General features: G+C 46.4%; 1 protein-coding gene across 2 annotated transcripts in view; it reads right to left on the bottom strand.

Moving 5' to 3' along the window:
- Window positions 1-24,720, bottom strand: part of LOC108941937 (poly(rC)-binding protein 4-like) — a 38,939-nt gene that overhangs the window by 14,047 nt on the left and 172 nt on the right. For both annotated transcript variants that reach the window (XM_018764867.2, XM_018764868.2), the window contains exons 2-4: window positions 24,534-24,704; window positions 2,194-2,361; window positions 1,292-1,315 (exon numbers count right to left, since the gene is read on the bottom strand). In XM_018764867.2, coding sequence (XP_018620383.2) covers window positions 1,292-1,315; window positions 2,194-2,295 — 126 coding nt within the window. In that variant the 5' untranslated portion in view covers window positions 2,296-2,361; window positions 24,534-24,704. The remainder of the gene's footprint in view (window positions 1-1,291; window positions 1,316-2,193; window positions 2,362-24,533; window positions 24,705-24,720) is intronic.

Genomic DNA, 24,720 nt, shown 5'->3' with positions numbered 1-24,720 from the left:
GTAAAATGACCTTATTAAGTAAATGGGGAAATCACTGTAAATTGATTAATGGTGTAAGTCACTTTGGTGGGGAAACAAATTAAATGAATAAATACAAATGTACAGAGGTAGTGAAGACTGGGGTGTGAGTCCACAGCCTTCAGGTTAAGTCAAGTCCCTGCCTTTAACGGTTATGCTCCCTGTGGAAGGTACTCCGGATTACCAGATCTCTTATGGAAAAAGTAGAGCAGAGGTTTAGCAATGATGACCGACTGTTGAGTTATACGTTTCTGTGTGTATTTCAGAACAAGGGAGACGGACCCATTCCCAAACTCCAGCTGGGCAGAGGGTAAAAGCACAGACTGAAGAACAATGAGACAAGTCTAGATGAGCCACTTCATCTGTGTCTTACTTTAATTGTGTGCATTGCCTGCGCTTTTGGATTAGATGAGTGACGTCCTGTATGTCGCCAGGAACAAAGAGTAAGAGCTATTAAGATTAGTATGAGGGCATTTGTGAAAACCTTGCCTTTGAATTTTTTTTATAATCTTCCCTTTTTTTCCACTGACAAGGGAACCATGCAATGCATTTTATACCTAAATACAGTTCTGTGCAGAAGTCTTAGGCACTTGGATGTTTCATAAAAATATTTGTTTTAGACGGTTATTTAATGTCTTCTCCATTAGTGTCAATGGGAAAGAGCATATTTTAGATTTCCGAGCATTCCTTTTGCAAAAAGTTACAGTACTACAGTAAGGGTTTTGAATGTCGTTAAAGAAAGAAAGTAAAATAGTAATAAACCACTGTCCAAATAGAGAACTTGAGGTCTTTGTATGGCAAACCGATTAACTGAAGCAGGAACAGATGTATAGAGGAAATAAAACTGGATGAGGGAAAATCATACTGAAAATGTGAGGTTTTGAAAGATGTGGCAGTTTAAGTCTGAGATCTTACACCATGGCAAGAGTGGGTACAGCAACAAGACACAAGGCGGTCGTCCTCGGGACGAGCGCTTGTTGACGATGGATGGTTACTGAGCTTTGTAGGAAGTTTATTCATTAAGAGCATTATTTTTGGAATCATTCTCACTTTACAGCTTGTTCTCCAAGTGCCTAAAACTTTCCCACAGTACTATAACTCTATGGGCACCATTTTTACCGGTGTAGCCAGTGTGATTATTTTCAAGGTGGAAGCCTAAGTGAAGTCGCACAGCGGTCACTGGGAGCTACATAAGAAGCACACAAACGGGGAAATCAGCATTTAATGGAAATCTAGAGCTATGCACAAAAGTGGCAGACACTGTATTACTTACCTTTCCTATGATGCTGCCAACTTCCTGCAAAGAATAAAAAAAGAAAGGAAACACCATCATTATTGCAAATTCCCACATGCAGGGCCTCTTCTGTGATGCACCTGGAGTCCCATAGCCTTGAGCGTCCTGCAGTCAAGGACTGCGCTGTGTCATCTAAGCCCACGTGCAGCATGGAACTGTCAGGCTTACCTTGAAATCACTAACACCTTCCAAAGTACCTCGCCGCTCCGGAGACTGCATGCAGGTGTTATTTTGTTTATTTTAAAGATCCCAAGGCAGCTTGAAAGGCCACCGAGTCATAACACCGTTGATTATTCCTGTCCTCCAACCCAATTTAGTTACAGTGCTGCTTGAAAGTATGTGAACCCTATAGGGATGGTCATTATTCTTGCCTAAAATATTAAAATAAACTGACAACATTTTAAGTCTTAAACATATAACATTTCAAGATATATGGCATATGGTCATATAACATGAATAAATGACTTTGATTTACCCCTGATTCTACTTACCTACTTGGTTTAACCAATGAAACTTGGGCTTCGCTTATTTTTACACCTGCGCTACTTGTACGTTTCTACTGCACACATGATCTCCTCTAAAGCAACATATGGAATTGTCTTTACGCACCTATCGCGTCACACGAGAAACACAGATTCTCATTAAATAACCATTTCGTGGTAAAGCGAAGGGACACGGGGGTTCACATACTTTCAAGCAGCACCGCGTTTGCCCTGTGTGCGTTAGTCAGTCCCCACCTTTACGTGCGCATTCATAATCTCAGCGTGAAATCGTGCGTGCGTTCGTATGGGAACGTGTGCCTTCCCACGCACGACTGGCCTCGGTGTATGCGTGGAGCGTGTGTAGCCCCCATGCGGTTGCGCGCTCTCACACGGACTCACCTTTCCATGCATGAGCAGTCTGAGAGTGAGGGTCACGTTTGTGGAGCCGTCCCCAAAATCTTGCTCAGCGTTCATTGTTGAGTCTAACGCGGGGAGACGCATTAAAAACACCGGTCAGCAGGTCGCGCTCCAGGTCCGAGGCAGGATGTTCTTCCTCTCCTTCTCCTTCTGTAGAGACACAGCACGAGAGCACCAGACTCAGTGAACCATCGGCACTTGCGTTCACCCCACATTTTAACACGGATTGATGCCGCTGGCGTGTAATCTGCTGAGCTGACATTTACGGAACAGCCTCGAGAGCTCTCAGACATCAGTTTGACGTAGCACACTTTAGGGTGCTTCCAGTGCGTGAGCAACCTCACGGAAATGACTAAATTTCGCCTCCGAATTAACAACAAATGGGGCGGACCGCTAGGTGCAGGTAAGCCGAAGGACCACGCTGCTCTAAATCAAGCAAAATTGATGACAATGCTGCAGTGGCAACAGAGGAAAGGAGGTCCGCGTTGCTCTAGGATGAGCAAAAGGAAGAGCCCCATACTGTCCTACAATCAGTAAAAGGAAGAGACAGCAGGGGTTCATGGTACTGTAGGGTCAACTCTACTTAGGACCAATCTGCAGAAGGAAGAACGGTACGAGGGAGGAGACTGCTTCAAGACTGCATAACTGAGGTCATCATCGAATTATGTTTAAAAGAAGGAGTCTGCAATGAACAGAACGGAGGACCGTGCAGAAATACAGCGAAATGGAGAAAGAAGCAGTGTGGTACTAAAGCTACGGTATGATTAATAACACGAGGGACACTCATGTCCATCGCGTCTGTTGGAATTACGCTGAGGGAGCCCTTCACTCTAGGCCCCTGGGACCTGGAGCAAGTACGATATGTGGGGGGTCACCGTACACGGTAGGGAGATATGCAAGGTCCAAAAGTTCCAGAAGTTTCCAGTGCACTATTTACAAGTATGGATACAGGTGGTCTCTGATTTAAGATGGTTCGACTTACGATTTTTTCGAATTTACGATGGTGAGCTGGCGATACACATTCAGTAGAAACCATACTTCGATTTTTGAATTTTGATTGTTTTCCCGGGAACGCGACATGCGGTGCGATACTCCGTCGCGATGCTGAGCAGCGGCGGCGATCCGCATCTCCCAGTCTGTCACACAGAGGTGTGCGTTAGGTGTATTAAATGCATTTTCGACTTACAATATCTTCCACTTGTGATGGGTTTCGGGGAACGTGACCCCACTGTAAATCGGGGATCACCTGTACACCAAAAACTACGCGCACGCTCATCAATACCTTGACTAGTAACAGTATTGGGAAAAAGGAACCGTTTTCGCAGAGCACCTCACCCTCCACAATTTCACAGGAACAAAAATCGATTATCATCTTTTATTAAATGAAATAGAATAATAAAATTAATAGCATTGCTATTTTGCATAGGCTATTCAACGGACTAACGCAATTCCCAGTTTCCTCTTTGCCATATCATCACGGCAACCACTTTGCCATTTCAGCCGTATATAGGAGAGCATCTGCTCTTTTTTCGATACAAAAATGTTCCATATGCTCAAATATGTGCACCCATATAAGCGTAGTCACTTTTACGCAATACCTCCCGATGTGTCCAAATAAGCTCTTCGAACGATTCCCATTTTTTCCCCGACGATTCCCGCAGCGTCCACAAGATGCACGATACCCGTGTCCGTTTTAATGTGCAGCAGCTGCTCCGTCACACACTTGTTAGGGGCCTATTGACAGATTTTATTATATCAGCCACATCGATGGAAGCGGCCATGCGCCTCTAAATTATTACATACCGCACGCTACATGGTTTACTCCAGACAATAAATCGTCACACTTGTCTGAATACTTCAAGTCTTACCTGTCCGATCGATCGTCCACGTTGCACGTGACAATCAGATATAAATAGCTGCTTTTGGACCGTGAATCTTTTTCCGGCTGCATCATCGGACAGCGCACAAGGCCAGTGCTACATCAGAAACTGGAATTGCTGGGACGGTGTCACGCCCCCGGGAACGAACGGAGCGTCAACACCTGTGCTCAATTAACAGGACACGAGTAAAAGGGGATCCAGGTCCACCCGTTGACGCGGATTCTCGCAAACACCTTCGTGGTTTTGCAGTCTCAGCGTCTTTGTCTTGCTTGTTCCCTTGTTCCTGGTTTTTGACTCTCCCCCGTTCTCCTCGACCGCCGACTCCGGATTGCCTGTGCTGTGACGTTCACGCCTCGAAAGACCTTCGCCCGTCCCCGACTTCGATTATGTCCAGTCCTACGAACCTCGTTGAAAGATTCCATGATCAGCTGTGCATTTTTGTAGCATGGGCTCATATACTTTGTTTTTTCTTTACATGACATGGTATTGGGAAATCCTTTTTTGTTGCTTAGAGGCAATCCCGGGTAACCTGCCAAGAAGAGTTATTTATGGAACTGTCAAATCCCTGTATTTGCTGGGATACCGTGTGGAAAGAGTACGTTTAACGCGAAGGTGGTACGGCCGGGCCCATATCGACGTGCTAGATCTTCACGAGATTTCCTTGCCGACGTAAATCCCTAGAGAACATGACCTCCGTTGTGGTCACCCTCGTGGCAGTACCATATGGGCCTTCTCAAGTGACAAGTGCTGGTTTGAACCATCTTCTCCAGCTTCTTCAGAGAGCCTTAATCGGATGATACATATTTAGCTAGGACTTCAGATACGTAAATAACATTCAGTTGCGTATAATTGCTTTCTGTCAAAATGTGCCCTACATCAGAGTGTTGAATCAAGATGTATAAGCTAAGCCAGCACGATCCCGAGTCTTCAGAGCTCCGAATGATGACGGGGGGAAGTAGCTGTCAGGCAGCGGACTCCACACAGCATGAGTGCAAGAGTTGGAAGGAGAAGTGATTCCTGCCAAGTGTTTGGGGCCTTTGCTCATACACAGCCTGTACCCAGGGGGTAGCCTGGCAACACGAAAGGAGGCCGTCAATGACCATGAAAAACAAATTAACGGTACGAAACGAGCGCGCACAATGAACGTGTGTAAAATGACACATCGTAAAGTAAAGCAGTTAACGTCCGTTTCCTTGCACTATTGTCCTTAAACTGACCAGCACCTCCGATCGGAACCAAACCAACCGAAGTCGAGCGTCTGCTATATTGGGACATGAGCAAGGGCCACCGGTGCCACGTCGAAGCTCGTAACCAAATCACAGCACCATCACTTCAGCCACAAACTGAATTTTATTTCGCTTCGGCTCGTTTCGGGATAACGAACGAACCTCACTTCACAAGGAATTTTTTAATCCGCGGAAGCCGATCGGCGCGTTTTCGTTTATTAACTGCTCCACGTGAAGCACGGGGCCGCCCGAAACGGCGGCGTGTGATCAGCAGAGCGAAATGGAGGGGAGCGATGGTGCAGACAGGCTGCTGTTGTGCTGCGTTTCAAGGCACGCAGCCCGGCGCTGACGTCTGTGAGGGGGTGGCATTCCTCTCAACTGGTGCAGAATCCGAGGCATGAGAGTCCCACGGAGGAACAGAGGAGCTCTGTGAAGCCTCGCCGACCGAATTAACATTCAGACCACAGACTGGGACCTCGCTGGGCCGCAAGTGCTCTGCTTCATACTGGGGGCTCCACCAATACGCAGAAAGATCAACTGGGAAGGGCATCAGCTACACCATAGTGCGTCCAAGAACCTGCCAGGTCCCCTCCTTTCTGCTTCATGGATAAATTATAGTACCTGCCTGCTCACTAAATTTATACATCTGACATGTGCTGGTTTATTCAGACGAAAGTGTGTGTATAATTGGGGCTTCCCCTTTTGAGTATTTAGTTCTTTTTATTAGGTACAGAGGTTAGATTTATAGATGTCTCCAAACTCCTTTGGACTGAATTTGCTCGCTGATTTGAATTTCGGACGGAAGGGTCTAGGTGCATGTTAAAGTAGCCGGAGCGGCAATCTGAAGTCATATCCAGTCTCTGAACTGGAGGAAAGAGTGAACTGGTGTGGCTTTTACATTTCATGAGCCTGGCTGCTGGTGCGGCGTGGGCGGCATCACGCCGTCTCCCTCACTTCCGTTTGGGACGGTCGTCTCTGCTGCCCGAATGGGGTTCCAGCATGGTGCCGGCTACCAAGAGGAGCCTACGGTCTTTGTTCCATCTCCGCATTCGCCGAGGTTGCGCCCGGCCCGAGGGAGGAAAAGCCTTCCTGAAAATAATTAAGCTCAATCAATATGGGTTTTTTTTATTATTTGCTTTTATTTTTTCTCTCTGCCTACGTGTTGTGAGACTGAATTCTAAAATTAAACGATATTTAATGCATTGCTTCACTTCAGCTCCATCGCATACAAATTTCCCAACGAGCTCTCTTACTTCGAAATCCAAGGTAGGATGGGTATCGTCTTCGGTATCCTTTCGACCGGCTCAGACAGAACAGACAGCAACATGTATGAACGAATGTCTTCAGCCTACCTGTCGAGAGCATCTGTGATGGATAAAGATGATGGTGAAGAAGAGTTTAGCAAGTTCCTCTGATGTGTGAGACATGTTCTAGGAGACCAACCTAATTGATATAACCATCATCTGTTAGGAGCGCATCAGCTGGGCTGAGAGAACATGGCTGGGATTTTGTTGTCTTCTTTGTGGTACCCAGAATCCAAGTCTTCACCACGGAGGTGATCTGTTGTGCCGCTCACCCTCTGTTACCCCCCCAGGCCTACTAACTCCCAGTTTGTTGTAAACAAACCTACTTTTGTACCGTTCTCCCGTCGCATGGGATTTGACCATGTTTATAATGAATTTCGCTGGAGATTAGGCTCCTCATACTGGTATTTCACACATATATTAAGAGGCAGGAAATCAAAGCCTTTGTGTAAAAAGCGCCCTTTGCGAGAGCCTCCCCTACAGGAGGGTTAAATCCGTGCTTTAGGGCGGAAGAGCGGAGCGTGCGGACGCAACTTCGACAAGCAGGGCTGGTCCAGACGCGCTCCGAGTTTAATGGGCACCCGTCTCCACTGCTGGGCTCTAATGAGATCTACAGGGAGCACAGCTTCCATTTCCTCTGAAGTGCTTCGCACTTCTCCGACAGTCCGATCCTGCCTGCAAAGATTGTTTATAAAGCAGAGTCAAAAGAGAGCTGATTGCAATTAAAACCGAAGGAGAATTTAATTGAAAATAAAGACTAACCAGGTTGAGGTTAATCACACATTACCCTCACGAGCTCTTGAGGATATGACCGTAGAGGCGTTACATGTTTTTAAAGAGAAATGGAAGGCTCCGCTAATATGAATATGTGGAGTGAATAAGGCAGGTCAGTGGTGAGCGTCAATACCGTATCGCATTAACCTCCTGCCGGACCCACCGCTCATGTCTCCAATCAGGCAGAGGATATATTAAGGACATATTTCGGTCTCGTTTTGGGCCCTAAACCGTTGAGTGTTTAGTCCAGGTGTTGCCATGATCTGGAAAGGTCCCATAAATTACACACATGCTCGCCACCTGAGCTGACTACATTTACATTTATTGATTTAGCAGAGGCTTTTCTCCAAAGCGACTTCCAATGAACTCTATGTAGTGTTATGAGCCCACACGCCTTATTCACCAAGGTGATTTACACTGCTAGATACACTACTTACACTGGGTCACTCATCCATACATCGGTGGAACACACTCTCCGTGTCACTCACACACTGTGGGGGAATCTGAACAGCTTGTCTTTGGAGAGTGGGAGGAAACCAGAGCACCCAGAGGAAACCCACACAGAAACGGGGAGAACGTGCAAACTCCACACAGACTAGGCAGGGATCGAACCCACGTCCTCCCGCACCACCCAGGCGCTGTGAGACAGCAGCGCTACTTGCTAGCGCATTGGAAATATTTACGAGTCGCAAAAATACTCTACAGGTTTTTTTTTTTTTCCCCCCGGATGCAAAATTGTGAGCAAAAATCGCCACATTTTGCTCGTCTCAGCGTGTATTCTCAATCCCTGATTGATCGCTAGTATGTCTGAGCACCTGCTGACGATCTCCTGCTGTTGGGAGGAAGTGAATTTCAGTTGAAACACTGAGCAAAATGTTATATCAGACAGAATGTTAAAAACATCACTGGTTTAAGTGTCTGAAATGAAATTTCAAAACTCTAGAGAACTGCACAATTGTGTTTGAGTCTGTCATTACGCTCCAGCTGTCCGCCACTGCTGCTACTACACATCCCAAATTTACCTTCATTTCATGACCTCATCCTCACCGTGTCGACTACCACGATGAGCCAATGCTCTTTCTTGCGTATCTGATCTTTGTTTTTCAGGATGGATAGATCTGAGTGAGGTTTAGTGTAATGCCATTGCACAGGCTTTATGAAATCAGGGATTTCACACACACACACACATCATCTGAAACCGCATGTCTGATGCAGGGTTGCAGGGAGCCAGAGCCTAACCCGGCAGCACAGGGCATAAGGCTGGAGAGGGAGGGGACACACCCAGGACAGGACACCAGTCCATCACAAGGCACCCCAAGCAGGACTTGAACCCCAGACCCAGCAGAGAGCAGGACCCAGTCTAACCCACTGTGCCACCACACCCTCAGGGATTTTAATTTAACCCATATTCTCATATTTTCAGTGTGCCTGTAAAAATTTTGCAGGTTTTGTCATTTGTTAGTCACCCACCGGTTTGTATATGTTACTAAAGCTATGGCACGGTCTAATCCCCTTTCTCCAGGAAGGAAGGCTGTGTGTTTCATATCCCTCCTGTAGACTTTCAAATGAAAACCAATCGCTTGCTTTAATCTGATGCTTTTCTCCGAACGACTTATAATTATTTACCCATTTGTGCAGCTGGGTAATTTTACCGGAGCAATTCAGGGTAAGTACCTTGCCCTCGGGGGTGCTACAGCTCGGATTGAAACTTGCAACCTCTTGGGTCTAAAAGCAGCAGCGCTAACCACTGCTTCGCCAGTTGTCCCTCAGCTCCTCCGAGAATATTATTTAATATTCAGCATTCTAGGCAAGATTCTCAGAGATCACTAGGCTCATAATAATAAAATTACTTGTGACCCTTATGTTACAGAGGGGGTTGCGGTGGCACGGCAGGTTTGGCCTGTACCTGCTTTCTGGCGGGTCTGGGGTTCGAGTCCTATTTGGGGTGCCTTGTGATGGAGTGGCGTCCCGTCCTGGGTGTGTCCCCTCCCACCCCCAGCTTTGCGCCCTGTGTTGCCGGGTTAGGCTTCGGTTCACTGCAACCCCGCCAGGGCAAGCGCTTTCAGACAGTGTGTGTTTACGTTATACCAGCAAATGACAATAATAATAATTACATATGAGAGCAGTTAATGATAGCTTGTACAGTACGCAGTGATTTATTTTGACTACAGCGATGCACAGCTTTATTAGTGTGACTTTTGGAGGGGATCAACATCTGTGTTACACGATCCATGCAGCGCGCTCTGTAAAAGATCACCAGTTGCTGCTGGGCTTCCTGGCCAGGCCTTGTGGCCAAATATTCCCAAACTGTCCCATTCAAGTTGGACATTCCCACCCGAATTCCCAAATCTCAAGAGATGAGCTGCGTCGTCACCGAGTTTGAACCATTAACCACAAATAACTCGGCCTTTTCTCACTGTGGACTTTTCACTCCGTGGAGCTCTGAGGACCTGACCCCGAAGGTCAGATCTCCGGTTTGAGTGCGAAAGCAAAACTGCAAACGCCCACAGTCCGGGGGGAGACCCTCGCTTTTATTACATTTTCTCTGTCAGGGGTCTGTCGCTTCCAGCGCGAAGGGTCAGGCTGCAGAGACAGGGCTCGTCTGCCTGTGACACCGCCGGGGTGAAAACATAGCACGGACTCCGAGATCCTCCCCCCGGGGGGGGCGCACCATGGCAGCAGGAGCTCTCTGCACAGTGACCACTGCTGCACTCAAGCTTCCAGCCCTGATGGCAAACTTACCCATCCTTTAGTCAGCGTGGCTGCCGTACTCTCACCATACTGTAGGTGCGAGAACAGAACTGAAATTCTGCCTATATCCGACTCGCAGAATAGGAAAACCACCAGGCTGAATTAAGTCGGATGCTATGAAGTCCCTGAGCTTGACCGAAACAACAAAGCAGGTGGTGTAATGGTTACAGGTGACACCTTGTACCTGAAGGACCTAGGTTTGAATCCCACATTCTGCTATAACACCCTTGTGTAAAGCGTTTGCCCTCAGTTGCTCCAGTAAAATTACCCGGGGTTGTAAATCTATTTAAGTTGCTTCGTAGAAGGGGGGGGTCAGCGAAACGAGTACATAAATAATGAATGACACCAGTTTAATCAGTGAGAACATTCTGTCAGGTGCTGAACTGCTGTTGTCCTGCTGCTCACCAAAATCTGTATTCCACTTCCACGAACTGGGGGATAATGACATAACATCCACGTTTCACTGAGCAAGGCAGTGTCTGGTAGGGTTCTGCTGCTGCAATCCCGGAAAAGGCGGCACAGCAAGTAGTGCTGCTGTCTCACAGCACCTGGGTGGTGCGACAGGACGGGGGTTTGATCCCCACTCAGTCTGTGTGGAGTTGGATGTGTATGTGTGGGTTTCCTCTGGGTGCTCTGGTTTCCTCCCACACTCCAAAGACATGCTGTTTACCCATAGCATGTGAGTGACAGAGAGAGTGTATTCCACTGATGTATGGATGAGTGACCCGTTGTAAGTAGTGTATCTAGCAGTGTAAGTCACCACGGTGAATAAGGTGTGTGAGCTGGTAACACTAGATAGAGTTCATTGGAAGTTGCTTTGGAAAAAAGTGTCTGCTAAGTAAATAAATGTAAAAGGCACCCAAGCTGCGTCAAAAAAAGTAGGAAAAGATGTATGAAAGGAGTAAAGTGTACAGCTGTAAGCTGTCAAAGTCTTTACATCAAGGAGCTAATTACTGCACAGAGTCCAAGGTGTGTGTGCGTGCACAGCCTGCAATTATACAGCAGGGAATTTCTTTTTGCCGCACATTTCTTTCCCTAAGAGCCTTGATTATGTGTACGTATGCTAATCCCTGCTTGGAATGGATAAGGATAGCGCGGAGATACACCTGCTTCTCAGCGGATCACCTGCAGCACGTACGGAACACAGGCAAGCCGAGAGAATGGATTTCGTAAGCGCAACGTTCTCGCCAGCTATGTGGTACCATCACCTGGTAACACAAATACTGTATTTAAGGCACAGCGTAAATCCGTGTTTTTACTTGTAATTTAGAAATATCTATAGTGTAACTAAGTCAGATTCCTGAAACATTGGCTTTCATGGAAACATTAAAATCCTACCGTGGAAACGTAGAAAACAGCGGTTTGAGGACTCTGTCGGAGCAACTTGAGTAACGAAAAGAGTTTATTTATCGATATAGTCACGTTTCGAGTTTCAAAATTTCTGTGAGACTTAGACACCTCACAACATTTCCTACTGCACCATATTGTATACAAAGCATTTTATTTGATACCCTTGCCCAAGGTAACTTACCATGATAGCTCATCAATTTTACAATCACGTACCAATTGCTACAGCGAAGTACAGGCAGTCCCCGAGTTACGAACATCCGACTTACGTACAACCCGGACTTACAAACCACCCCCATACTGACCAGAAGTTATATTTTTTGTTTGTAACAATCAAATGAAAACTTCATAATTAAGCCTATTATATTAAAAATTTGAGTTACTGTACATACAATGGTTCGTAATAACAAACGGGCTCTACTTTGCAACGCGCATCGAAACATTGCGCATCTACAGCGGTTCATCGGGTCGCGGGTGGTGCGCGATATACTACGTCAAACATTTGACAAACTGGCATTAGATACCCACCATACATACCTGTTCCGACTTGCGTCAAAATGCGACTTAAAGACAGACCGAGGACACGGAACTCGTTCGTAATTCGGGGACTGCCTGTATTCTTGCTGTAACGGTTCAGAACACGTGTCTTCATCACAGTACTACAGCAGGGGTGGGAATTCAAACCCAGGACCTTCCACTTGCAAGGTGAGCGTTGTAACCTCTAAAAACACTTCTAGCGTAGCGGTTGGAGCCGCTACCTTTTGGACCCGAAGGTCGCAGGTTTGAATCTCACCTTCGGCTGTAGTACCCTTGATCGAGGTACTTACCCTCAAATCGCTCCAGCAAAATTACCTAGCTGTACAAATAGGTAAGTAATTTTAAGTCGCTTCGGTGAAAAGCGTCAAATAAACGTAAAATAAAAAACGAGGAGGCGCCAGAGCACGACGTTGACTGACGGATGGCAACCTTCAGGCAGCAGCGCTTGCTTCTTTACCCTTAACCACGGCGATGCCTCCTGCCCTATGAAAGGTTTACAGGAATGATAAGAATGGGCTTTTTTTCTGTGTTCTTACATCCTGCAAAGTTAGTTTACGGTAACACAGAGCATGTGACTCTATCTATCTATCTATGTCCTGAACTTAGACCCCAAAAGGACAAATAAGGGGTTAGACATGTTGTAGACAACAGCCCTGAAACGATGGGTCTCATACGAGGAGTGAAAAAGCGCACCCCGCACGACTCGGTCTGGGCCGCAGCTCCCGGCTTACTGCGGCAGACGCGACTCAGGCAGGAGGCCACCTGACCTTCACTTGCCCCGGATTCTTCTTCGCCTCCTGCACACCCCACCCCCGGTCCCCTAGCGGTCCAGAAGCTCCTCAGCATGAAAAGAGACTTCCACCTCGGCGAAGCGCGGTGCCCGCTTGACGTGTGCACCGAGCCTGCGGTCCGAACACTGCTGAACGGCGACGCTGCTCCTGCATTATCGCTCCCCGTCACGATCCCGGAACCGCGCATCAGCTGCGGACAAATATGTCTCTCCGTTAACAACCCCTCTCTTCCCAAATTCCCTTTTTTAAACGCATACAAGTACGGAAAAACCGCGACTATTTCGCACGCTATTCGGTCGGCACTAAATCGTTACGCCATCCCAAGGCATTCGAGAGATCATTTAAATAGGATGAAAAAAAGAGTGCGCACATACATCTAAGAAAGGAAGAGGCTATGATCCTTAAATGAGCCTATTAGAGACAATCTAATAGCGCGGTAAAACACCGTAGCACAAATGAGCACAATATATATTTAGAAATGAGAGCGAAAATTATTTAGATCGAATCAAATTTGGCCTTTAATTCACACATGGTCTCTGCTGCTTATAGCTTTAATGTAAGCAAGGAATAAAGTAATAAAGTTAAGTGGAGGGTTTGTGGAATAAGAGCGGGACTTTGATGGTAATCATTAGTATGTGGCAAGTACTTTTACTGGAGTACCACTAAGGATGCTGGAGGATGAAATCAGAGAGGCAGCATGTTCTGTGATGCGAATAAGACACACGTTGCAAGCAATCTGTACACCAGCAACCTTCCAGACGGACGAAGCCCGTTTCGGCGCGACACTCTATTCTCACCTGCCTTTGTTTCGTTGCGTGTCGTAATTAGCCAAAGCATTGTCACGCATACAGATCAATATAAATATTACATAATGCAATAGCAATTGGGTGGCACAGCAGGTAGTGCTGTCATCTCACAGCACCTGGGTGGTGCGAGAGGATGTGGGTTCGATCCCCGCTCAGTCTGTGTGGAGTTTGCATGTTCCACCTGGGTCTGTGTGGGTTTCCTCTGTGTGCTCTGGTTTCCTCCCACAGTCCAAAGACATGCTGTTCAGATTCACCCATAGTGTGAGTGACAGAGAGAGTGTGTTCCACTGATGTATGGATGAGTGACCCAGTGTAAGTAGTGTATCTAGCAGCGTAAATCACCTTGGTGAATAAGGTGTGTGGGCTGATAACATGACATAGAGTTCATTGGAAGCTGCTTCGTACAAAGTGTCTGCCAAATAAATAAATGTAAATGTTTCCAATTTGGGCCAGTTCTCTAGGTGAAAAGCTGGGGGATGCAAACAGGGGGTTTTACCATTCAACGGGCAGGCAGGGACCAAGCTGGGTCCGTGTTCGTGCATCGAAGACTCTCTGATGGCGTTGGCCTCTCCTCCACATGCCAGTGCCATTTTTACCCAGAGAAACTCCTTCAGCTCAGTTTGACAGCTGCACGCGTGTGCGCCGCATACACTTTGAACACACAGCCGCTCCGCCCCTCCGCTGACCCGCAGCGCTGCCTACGCGCTGCCTCCGAACACCTCGCATTGACACAATGCGCAATAGAGACAAACCAGATGTTTTGCATATACTCTATTAATTCATAACACCCGTATTAGAGTCGATTCAAGGAACGCGCAGCAAGTCGTGCAACATTCGAGACATCGGCCTGGACTCGTCCGAAACCACAAACCATACACTGCAAGCTGTCTTTTTCCGATAGAAATGTGGATTGCATGGATTGCATTTACCGGATGTCTTTTTCCGCAGCAACTGGCAATATTGCGCCACCTACGAATGTTTACCCCTTTATACAGCTGGGCAATTTTTACTGGAGCAATTTCGGACAAGCACCACGCTCAAGAGAACTAGAGCAGGAGGTGGAATTGAAACCTACGAGCTCCGAGTCCAAAGGCGGCGGATGTGACCACTACGGCGCCCAATGTCCCCGCAACACGGTATTATAGCACAGAATGGCCAAAAACAAGATATTTACGGTAAAGATCTGCGTGTGAATGTCAGACCGCACGTGACGCTCGACGCTACAGAACCGATCCTCGTAACGCCAGCAGAGCAAGGAAGCGTCGTCGTCGACTTCCTTCCTTCTCGCTGATCCTGGAATTAGTATGCGAGCTCATGTCAATCCCGCAGCCTCGCCAGCGACTCTCTCCGCTCAGATCACATCGCGTGGAGCAAGTGAAGGAGGTGATGGGTTGGGAGTGAGATCGGAAGAGACGGCGGCAGGAGAAGAACAGCTGTTCCAGGGTGACACCCGTTCGCAGGAAGCGACGGAAAACCAGCCCCCCCTCCCGTTTTTTTTTTTTTTTGGAAAAAGCACTGCAGCAGCCTCCAATAGGTATCTGTGCGCTGCAGCTTTTCTCAACTAATTTGCCCAGGGGTTTCCAGGGGAGACGAACATGGGTTGTACAGCTAAGACTTTAACCGTCTCCCTTAGCTCCGGCAGAGACGGGGAAGAGGGAGGATCTATCCGGTGTTTCTGCTGCTCGTTGCGTCACCCGTTTCAACGTTGCGTTTCTTTGCCGTGCTGCTGCCGGTGGTTATTTTGATTAGGATATGAAGAGGGAGTAGAGGGGCAAACAAACCGAATGCTTGTCTCGCAGCAGGGCTGCTGCTTTTTTCTCGCTTTGGTACAACGCAGGGGTACGGATAAGAGGCAGGAGAAGGAAGACGTGCTACAACAAGCGATTTTAAACGTCCTCTTTTACGGCGACCCTGTGAAATCCAGTCGGGCGTTAATTCCTCGAAGCGACTTAAGTGAGGCTCGCGTATTTGAAGCGGAGACCTTTAGCGTCAGAGGGAAGCAGAAGAACTAGGGGTAAGCGAAGCCATGCGCCACGTTCCTGGTACATATCTTAGGGATACAAGCGTTAAGGCAGGAAGGAAAGGAGAGTTACTTAAATATTCTGATGGGAACAGAAGGGAAGAGAGTCCATTGAGAAGAAGGACGGGACTTCTGGCAAACAGTTTTAAGCGCCAGTGTATGGAGGGGAAAAAAAAAAAAAGAAGAAAAAACGGAAGAGCGTCCTCAGCTTTGCGATTCCCTTTTGCATTTCAGATTTCTTTGTCTGCCTCAAAGTAGGCAGGACGGATCGTGCAGGAGCTTGACCGTCAGTGCGCATATCAGGGTCTGTCACTCAAGGCCGCTCGCCTCCTCTCCACGCTCGCTCAGTGAAGTGATGCGCTGAGGCTTTCTCGACGTCTTCGCGGCGTCTAAACCCAAACGCGTTAAGGGTGTTTGGCGTCCATGAGTCGAAGCCTGGACCTTCTCTTCGCACAGCTCCAGCTGCGGTATTCAACCGGGCCAACCCTGGGCGCCTCTGCTTACACTGGGATCAAACGTTCATCAAATGACATTAATCAGGGCCTTCAGTTTCAGTGTGTTTGGACATGGACATCATTGTCCAAAGGGATTTTAGGGACCTCCTTGTCACACTATCCCATGTTGCACGTTCCAGTCAATCATACCACTGGCAAGTGAAGGGAATTATTGTAGTTCATGCACGAATCGAGGTGATAAGTCCTGGTTCGGAAAGAGGCATCGCTCTTTTTGTCCGTCCCTCTGTATTTTTAAGTCTCTATATACGGTAATCCGTGGGGGACTGTCGTAGTCAACACGTAACGTGAGCTCATTTCTAGAAAATGTGCAGGACATGTTTTAGAGCGCAACAACGCAGAGGAGAAAAATACCTTCCTGGCCACAGGCGGACACAGTTCTTAATATTTTACCAGGAATGACAAAACACATACGTTGCCGGTCTGCTTGCACCGTGTTCACCTGTGCCGGACGCCTCCGGTGTGAGAAGCGTTGCGATGTTGAAAGCTTTCGGAAACTGGATTTTTCCGGAAAAACCACGGCATACCAATGCGATCTGTTAATATGATTGTGAGGTGCAGCGGAGCCCTGACATGGTCTTTGACACACCTCCTTTTTTCTTCTCGTCAAAGCTCAGGCACAAAGTGACCTGAATTTCAATTTCACAACTTGGTATGGCACCGTACCTTTTCCTTCGCGCGTGTCAAATTTCAAACAAACCAAACAGTTTCTGAGTTTCGAATACATTGCCGGAAGCCCAAGGGTACACTTCTACGAAGCTTACCAAGTCAATGGTGTAAATATGACATAGTGGCAATTGCATGGGTATCTCTTAGGAGTGATACGCCTCTGAACGACTGGGTTTTAATCTAGAACGGTATTTGAATAAACAGGAATTTGGGTTAATCTCTGCCTGACAAGAGATCACCACAGGCACCGCATGTCACACTTGCATCCAGACAATAAGAGCAACAAGAGCACACACAAGGCTGCGGAGAGTGTGTGGTTGGATGGGTGCGGGTGTACTGTTGGAGAGATGCCCCGGCGAAGCAGCTGCTCGGGAGCCTGAGGGTTCGGTAGCCTCATGTAGCCCACAGCACTTTCCTGGTTTCGTATATTGAGTAAGGCAGCCTGCTGGACTCTGGCCTTCTGCCTGTGATTTATGGGATCAACTTTTAACCACCCCCCCCACCGAGCCTTCCATCTTCAAGAGATGCTCTCTAGTTTTCATTATTGAAGAGGCCCTTCCCCCATGTTATTTGATCTAAGAATGCAGGAGTGCATTAGGAAATTAAATTTGGGTCCTGTGTGTCCGTTACTGAAGAGGCTGTACTGCTCTCTCTCTATAACCCCCTCACAACCCCCTCACAACCACCACCCAGTCAAAGTTCTCCAACCTTATTGATCAAGCTGGTCTCAGTGTGGGAACAAGCGGGTCCCGAAGTCGTCCGATCGGCCCATTTTATCTTTGTCTGGCCTCCTCATTCCACCCTGTCTAGGCCTCTTTTTGCATCTCCAAGCTTTAGAGAGCGATCGGGAAAAGCTTTGTGAACCATGAAAGCAGAAGGAAAAACAGCCACTCTCTGCTAATTAATACATTCTAGCAATGTCCCCATGAATGGCATTTTCTTTCACCCACAAAAAAATCTCCATATTAACAAGGCAAAAGGACATTCTTCATGCTCTACATGTGAGTGTCTTTTGTCACTGTGTCCATAATTACAGTTGATTCTTAAGATCTTTGTAGTAACACTTGTCAGTGCTGCCTTTGTTTCTCTGGGAAATATTTTAAAAGTAAGACATTACACACAACAAAGCCGGCCTTATAAATTCATGTCATTTGGAAAGTTAATAGCTGGTTATTAGAGAGAGAGAGAGAGAGAGAGGATGAAACACTAAATGAGTGTACTGTTGAGCGATTGGGTTGAAAAGAAGCAGATGAAGTACTTCTGCGGGAAGCTTTGTCTTGAGTAAACCCAAGGGTGCATTTACTCGCTTCTAGGGGTGTCCTGCTTCCCCCAACTGACCCAAGGGATGCTTCGCCATTCTGGCCTAATTAAAACACACAATCAATGGCCGTGTTTTTCCAGTGAAGATTAAGCAACCAGGCCTTGTCTGGAAAACTGTCAAACCCCATCCCCCTTTAGAAGGACATGCTCTCTAAGGAGCAAGAACTCATGAATTCATGGATACTGCCAAAAACTGCCTGATGACCCAGAATAATTTATTGTGTCTAAAGCTTTGACACATGTAGGTAATGCTTTTGCCAAATTTGTGTAACACTATACTAACAGCTCTCCTTTCATTATTCCTTTGTGAACTTTTTAGGTTCTTGTAGACAAACTTTCTAGACTCTTCTGGTATGAGTCCATCTTGTAAAGAAGTAAATAATAATAACAACAATAATGATGATACAGATAATAATGTCTACAACAGTCCTGATTTATTCTGAGTTGTTTCTATACTTGTATGAACAAAACAGTAGGATGTAGGATCCACTGTAGGGTGCAGAACACTTGGAGGAGAAGCATACGCAAACAGGTAACAAGAATGTTGTCCTGTAAATGGAATATTGAACTGTTAAGACTCAGTTGTTTTAATGTTTCACTCGAGAAAGAGGAATCTATAGGTCATAATGATCTTTAAAATAGTGCTTATCTTCAAAATAGCTTATTCCCCTCCTGGGTATTTTTTTTCATGCTGTACTCATGCGGTTGCTATTTCCTTAGAACCTGATAAATATGACAAGTGAAAGTAAGCAATATTTTTAAGACTTGCTACAAAGCAGAGGGTTCTTCACGACACCTAGGATTCCTTGTGTGAATAAATGTTTTCTTTGTTTTGGGGGGGAAAAAAAAAAAAAAAAAAAATTCTCACTTTTTCTGAACACATCATCATTAATTCAGAGGTCTGTGAAAGATGTCTGGAGAAGCAGTGGTTGAAAGCTTGTTTGGAAGAACTTCCAGCTATTCTGTGGAAACGCACACTTGCGATGTTTGCAGTTGGATGCTCTTTCTGTGGCAGCAAGAGCATTGTGGTCCTCTACGGCTTCTTGACGGCAGGTGCCACATACGGCCGTTAGGGACGGCGCCAGTTTGAGCAGAGGATGAGATGGACATTGGTTCACCCAGTCCTCTGCCAGCAGTCAGCCAGGGCCCAGCAAGCAGAGCCCCAGACTGGAAGCAAGCAAGCTCTGTGACCCACATCCCTCACACATTGACCACTGCAGCTGTAGGACTCTGCCATGACCTCACCTTAATTTTTCAGATGGTAGGAGGTCTCCTGATCTTAAAACCACCTTTCAAGAATTTCCTTCCTCCTCAAGATCGGAAGCTGCCGCAGCAGATTTTTGCTCGACGCACAGAGAAGCGAACATGCTTCCATGTGCTGAACGAGCTAAAAGTCATCAGATGAATGTTTGGAGGGGGGGTGCGGTGGCGCAGTGGGTTGGACCACGGTCCTGCTCTCCAGTAGGTCTGGGGTTCGAGTCCCGCTTGGGGTGCCTTGCGATGGACTGGCATCCCGTCCTGGGTGTGTCCCCTCCCCCTCCGGCCCTACGCCCTGTGTTACCGGGTTGGCTCCGGTTCCCTGCGACCCCGTCTGGGACAAGCGGTTCTGAAAATGTGTGTGTGTGAATGTTTGGAAGATATTTTATTGACACTTGCGAAGGACTGTGTGGAGAGCCTGGGAAAACACCCTCTGGGTTCTGGGCACACAGTGGAGAGCGATGTGGTGTGGCCCATCCCAGCAAATTTCACATTTTGAGGCTCTGTTTAATGCAGGCCATGGTATTGTGGCCAGACATCTCCAGCCATGTACAGTAAGGTTCACGGAGTCATAGAACTCTCAAAAAAAAAGACTTTTTTAGGATATGAATGATGTATTTGTCTTGCTCTCCTAATTTTCCTACTATTATAATTAGCAGACGGATGGACTCAGTCACAGTGACAACATATAGTACACACCCCTTTCGACAGTAAGGACAAAAGTGGAGGAAAACAGATTGTGGGCCATTTATAGATGTGGTAAAGGTGAAGACAGCTGGATGAACTTAAAAAAATTTAAAAAAGCTGTAGCAAAAAACTAATTTAACACACTGATATCTATGTTTCAATAGAATAACAGACCAAACTGAGTTCAAAACCAATCCTAGTTAAAAAAAAAAAAAATGAATGCTTTCAATATATTGCCTGCCTGGTGTGACACTGTTGTCAATTTTTACATGTATTTATTTAGCAGACACTCTTATCCAAAGCCACTTCCAATGAACTCTATGTAGTGTTACCAGCCCCACACTTTAGTCACCAAGGTGACTTACCCTGCTACATACACTAGGTCACTCATCCATACATCAGTGGAACACACTCTCTGTGTCACTCACACACTATGGGAGAACCTGAATAGCATGTTTTTGGAGTGTGGGAGGAAACCAGAGCACCCAGAGGAAAGCCACACAGACACAAGGAGAACATGCAAACTCCACAAAGACTGAGCAGGGATTGAATACACATCCTCTCGCACCACCCAGGTGCTGTGAGACAGCAGCGCTACTTGCTGTGCCACCCCGTAATTTTCAGAACCGAATGACTTTTAATAGTCCTCCTAACACGTAGGAATACTACAGGTTACTCCTATTTGATGCTAATGCAAAATACAACATTCAAACATGATGATTGATGCATCTTTCAGCACAACTCATGCCTGTTATCTGTCTCTCTGCATACTGGTGACTGGCTTCTAAGTGTGAGCGTGGGTTGTGAGAACTTCAGGGCCATGTGAAAAATGGGACAGGAAACAAAATAATAAAAAAGTGAGCAAGCCCTCTGCTGCATGTTACAGTTTGGTGACATACACAGTAAATCACCTTGTAACACGGAAGAAAAGCTGCACACCAAAGTCATAGAGAAAATACACATTTTCAGACTGGAAGTCTGAGAGTTGGATATAAAGCTCAGAGCCCCTTATCTTCAACTACAGTGACAAAGCTTACAAATAAGACTTGGAAAGTAATTAAATATTACAGTTGCTTAAATAATAACACAACTGCTGAACCTGACTGATAGTGCAGTGACTTAAGTCATGGCTTGCATTGCTGATGGTTATCAGTTCAGGTCCCATTCCGCACCGTTCCTGTTATACCCATAAGCACTTAATTGCCTAGCAAAAGCACCTAGGTTTCAAAAATTATAATAACAAATTAAAAATATGAAATTGGGACAGATGGTAGAGTAGCGGTTAGAGCTGCTGCCTTAGGACCTGAGGATCACAAGTTTGAATCCCACCTCCAGCTGTAGTAGCTCTGAGCAATGTAATTACCGTAAAATAGGTAAATAATTGCAGGTATCTTTACATTGCAAGTTGCTGTAGAGAAAAGCATCATCTAAGTGAAGAGCTTTACATTTACCCTACAGGAGGGTAATTTATACTTAATGCTGCATATCAATACTTCGCTGACAGCTTTTTCCGAAGGCAACTTAAATCTTACATAACTCTGAGTCGTTTATAAATATTTACCTATTCACTACTTCTACCATCCACACATACAGTCTCACCTAAAAGGTGTGTTTTGGACTGTGGGAGGAAACTGATGCACCCAGAAGAAACCCACATGAACACGAGGAAAACATGCAAACTCTGTACAAGCTGAGCCAGATTCAAACCCACAAGACAGAAGCTGTGAGGAAACTGTGCTACCTGCTGTGAAAGCATATCATAACAACGATATATAATGACAATAATAATATCCATCCATCCATCCATCCATCCATTTTCATTACCTCCTTGTCCTATCACTTACCACAAGGCTGAGGGGGGACACCCTGGATGGGATGGCAGACCATCACAAATAATAATAATAATAATAATAATAATCATCATCATAATATAGTTATAACTTTCCTCGCAATGTGCCAAGTAAGAATGTACTATGGCCACCTGTATTGGGCAAAATTTACCACAAAAATGTTCATTATAAAGCCTACAGACTGAAGCACTGGATCAATTGGTATCATCTGCACAGGAACCAACAAAAGCATAGAATCTGCTTATTACTTGTGTTGTGAAATCAATGTTAATGATGTTGGAATTATGACTCTAAAATAATTCCCGCTTCTAACATAAAGGGATGAGGTTTCTCAGTTTGAACATGCAGCCTCAGATAAGATGAGGTAAGAGTGTGACCTGAAGAGCGCAGGTGATTTGTGGAGCCAAGCTCATTCCTTGCCGTGCCATCTAGCTGTCAGATTGCATGCCCCCTTGGGTGAAGGCGCTGCTCAGAGACAGATCAGCTTGTTAAAAAAGAAGTTAAATGGAAAATAGCTTCAAGTAACTTGATCTACGACACACGCTGTTGTGCCAGATGCACAGTCAGACTGGATCCTGTGCTTTTCAGGACCAGTGATGTAGCTGTAACAACCTCATCTCTGACTGCTGGGGTGACATCTTAATAAGCAGCTCACTGTTGTGCCACCTAGTCCTTCGTGACCATTTCATGTGAGTGCAACCAGGTAAACTTGCCAAACTATCTTCACCCTGTAAAATAGGGTAGCATGAAAGTAGCTGATTTTTATCCAGTTAAAATTATTATTTTGCGTAATATTACCTGTTACAGCCGCCCGACAACATCTCTGATTCTGTAACCCATGGATGCTGAACTCACCTGGACCATTTGGTTTAGATCTCCATAAAGCACCAAAGGATCATAAAAATTCCTAATTAATTTGCCACTATTTTTGCCAACTGCAGAGATTGTGCGACTACAAGGTATTTCCCCTGACCGAGTGGCTGCTTTAAATGCACGGTTGGGTTGGCTTCCCCACACCTGCGATGAACCGGAGACCTGAAGTGTCATCGCTTATCTACACAGAAATTCTGACATGGAGATATTGAGACTTATTGCCAGATTTATGTTTCACACCACAAACCTGATCTACACAGACCTTGTGGATTTCCCACAGCTACTTTATTCCTTTTTTCCCCCGACAAAACGAGACACACAATACCACCGTCTTCTGTTTCTGGGGGTTTCTCCATCTCAGACCGAAATATATATGCACATATCAGGAGGGCACAGTGAATTCTGTCTAGAGCTGGAGTAAACACAGGCAGCAATAAGAGAACGCATGCAGAGCCCTTCCCAGGTTCTCTGTCAATATTCCCACCAGCTCCGTTTCTTATGTGCCGCCTGCAAATTCCCTTTTCGCACATCTTCACCTGTCAGATTAAGCTGTTTCAGGGAAACAGTTTGCTTAATCAACAAGACCCCCCAATCCCCGAAGCACAAGTGAAACGCAGCCATTATTAGCCTGTATTCTCTCATCCGTTTCCCGGAGTTGACATTCTGGTCTGGACTGATCTCTGCACCCTGCCACACGCAGGAGATTCTCGGCCAACATAATGCAATCAGGCTCCTTGTGAGGGATGAGCGTGTCAGGAGCGCACCCAGCGTCCAGAGGCTCATCTGAGTACAGCTGTGCTCACCGTAGGGACAGGCCAGCGCAGCATATGCGTGCAATCTTGTTTTCACTCCCAAAACTACAGCAATTGCTTGTGTTTTCCCTTGGCAATCACGATGCATGTCATGGACATAGTCGACGACACACAAAGTCTGAGGCACTGGGACAGTTTTGTAAGTATTTCTTCTCTGAACGTAATGCATAAATTGTACTTTTGCTGAGATGTACGTCGCTTCGGACGAAAGCCTCTGCTAAATGAATAAATGTAATGTAAAATGTAAATTTCTCATGTAGCCAGTGCTTGATTGTTATTTTTAATTAAAGTGCATTTTAATTGGACAAAAAAGTAAAAAAAAAAAAAAAAACATATATGATATTACACAGTATATATTATTTATTAAAATGCACTTTAATTATAGTATAAATATTATATGTAGATATAATACATATCTTTTGGAACACTATATGACATATACACAAACATCTGGAACCACAGGATAAAGCACTCCTTCCAACCCACTGTGCACGTTTACTTTGCGAGCAAGCTGAGAAATAAAGCCAAAAATAAAGGTGCTGCACTTTTTTTTTTTTCCTTTCTTTGCACTCCCCCCCCCCCCCGACCCACCACATCCACAACGGAAGTTCACCCCAGAATCACAGCTCGTGCGACATGTCATGTGTGCGAACAAGTCAAGTCAAGCGCCGCCGCGATGCGGGCGCAGCGCCGCCGATACAGCGACACTAATAGCGCGCAGCGGAAAAGTGCGACTGTGGCGGCGCGGCGCCGTACAGCGGGACCATCCGTGGGCGACACCGCCACTGACACGCACACAGAGTCCCGCGATCGCAGCAACAAACACGTCCGCGAGAGTTGCACGCACGGGCGGAACTGGCTACATCAAGGACATCCAGCCTAGCTCAAGCAGCACTCAGTTCTTACCTGCTTTGTGACACTACAAGCCCGGCGGAGTCGAGTGGTGCTGTGCGCAAATCCGGCTGCGCCGATGTGCACAGTGACAGCGGCTGTGACACAGCGGCACGCGATCCCGATGTGTCCGTGTCATCGAAGGAAGAGGGGGCTCGGCGGAGGGGCCGGCAGCGCGGGACCACCCTGCACGGATCCAGTT

Source organism: Scleropages formosus, chromosome 1 (assembly GCF_900964775.1).
Source record: "Scleropages formosus chromosome 1, fSclFor1.1, whole genome shotgun sequence".
In the NCBI taxonomy this organism is placed as follows: domain Eukaryota; kingdom Metazoa; phylum Chordata; class Actinopteri; order Osteoglossiformes; family Osteoglossidae; genus Scleropages; species Scleropages formosus.
The sequence above is the reverse complement of the archived record's forward strand: the minus strand, read 5'-3'. Positions and strand labels throughout refer to the sequence as shown.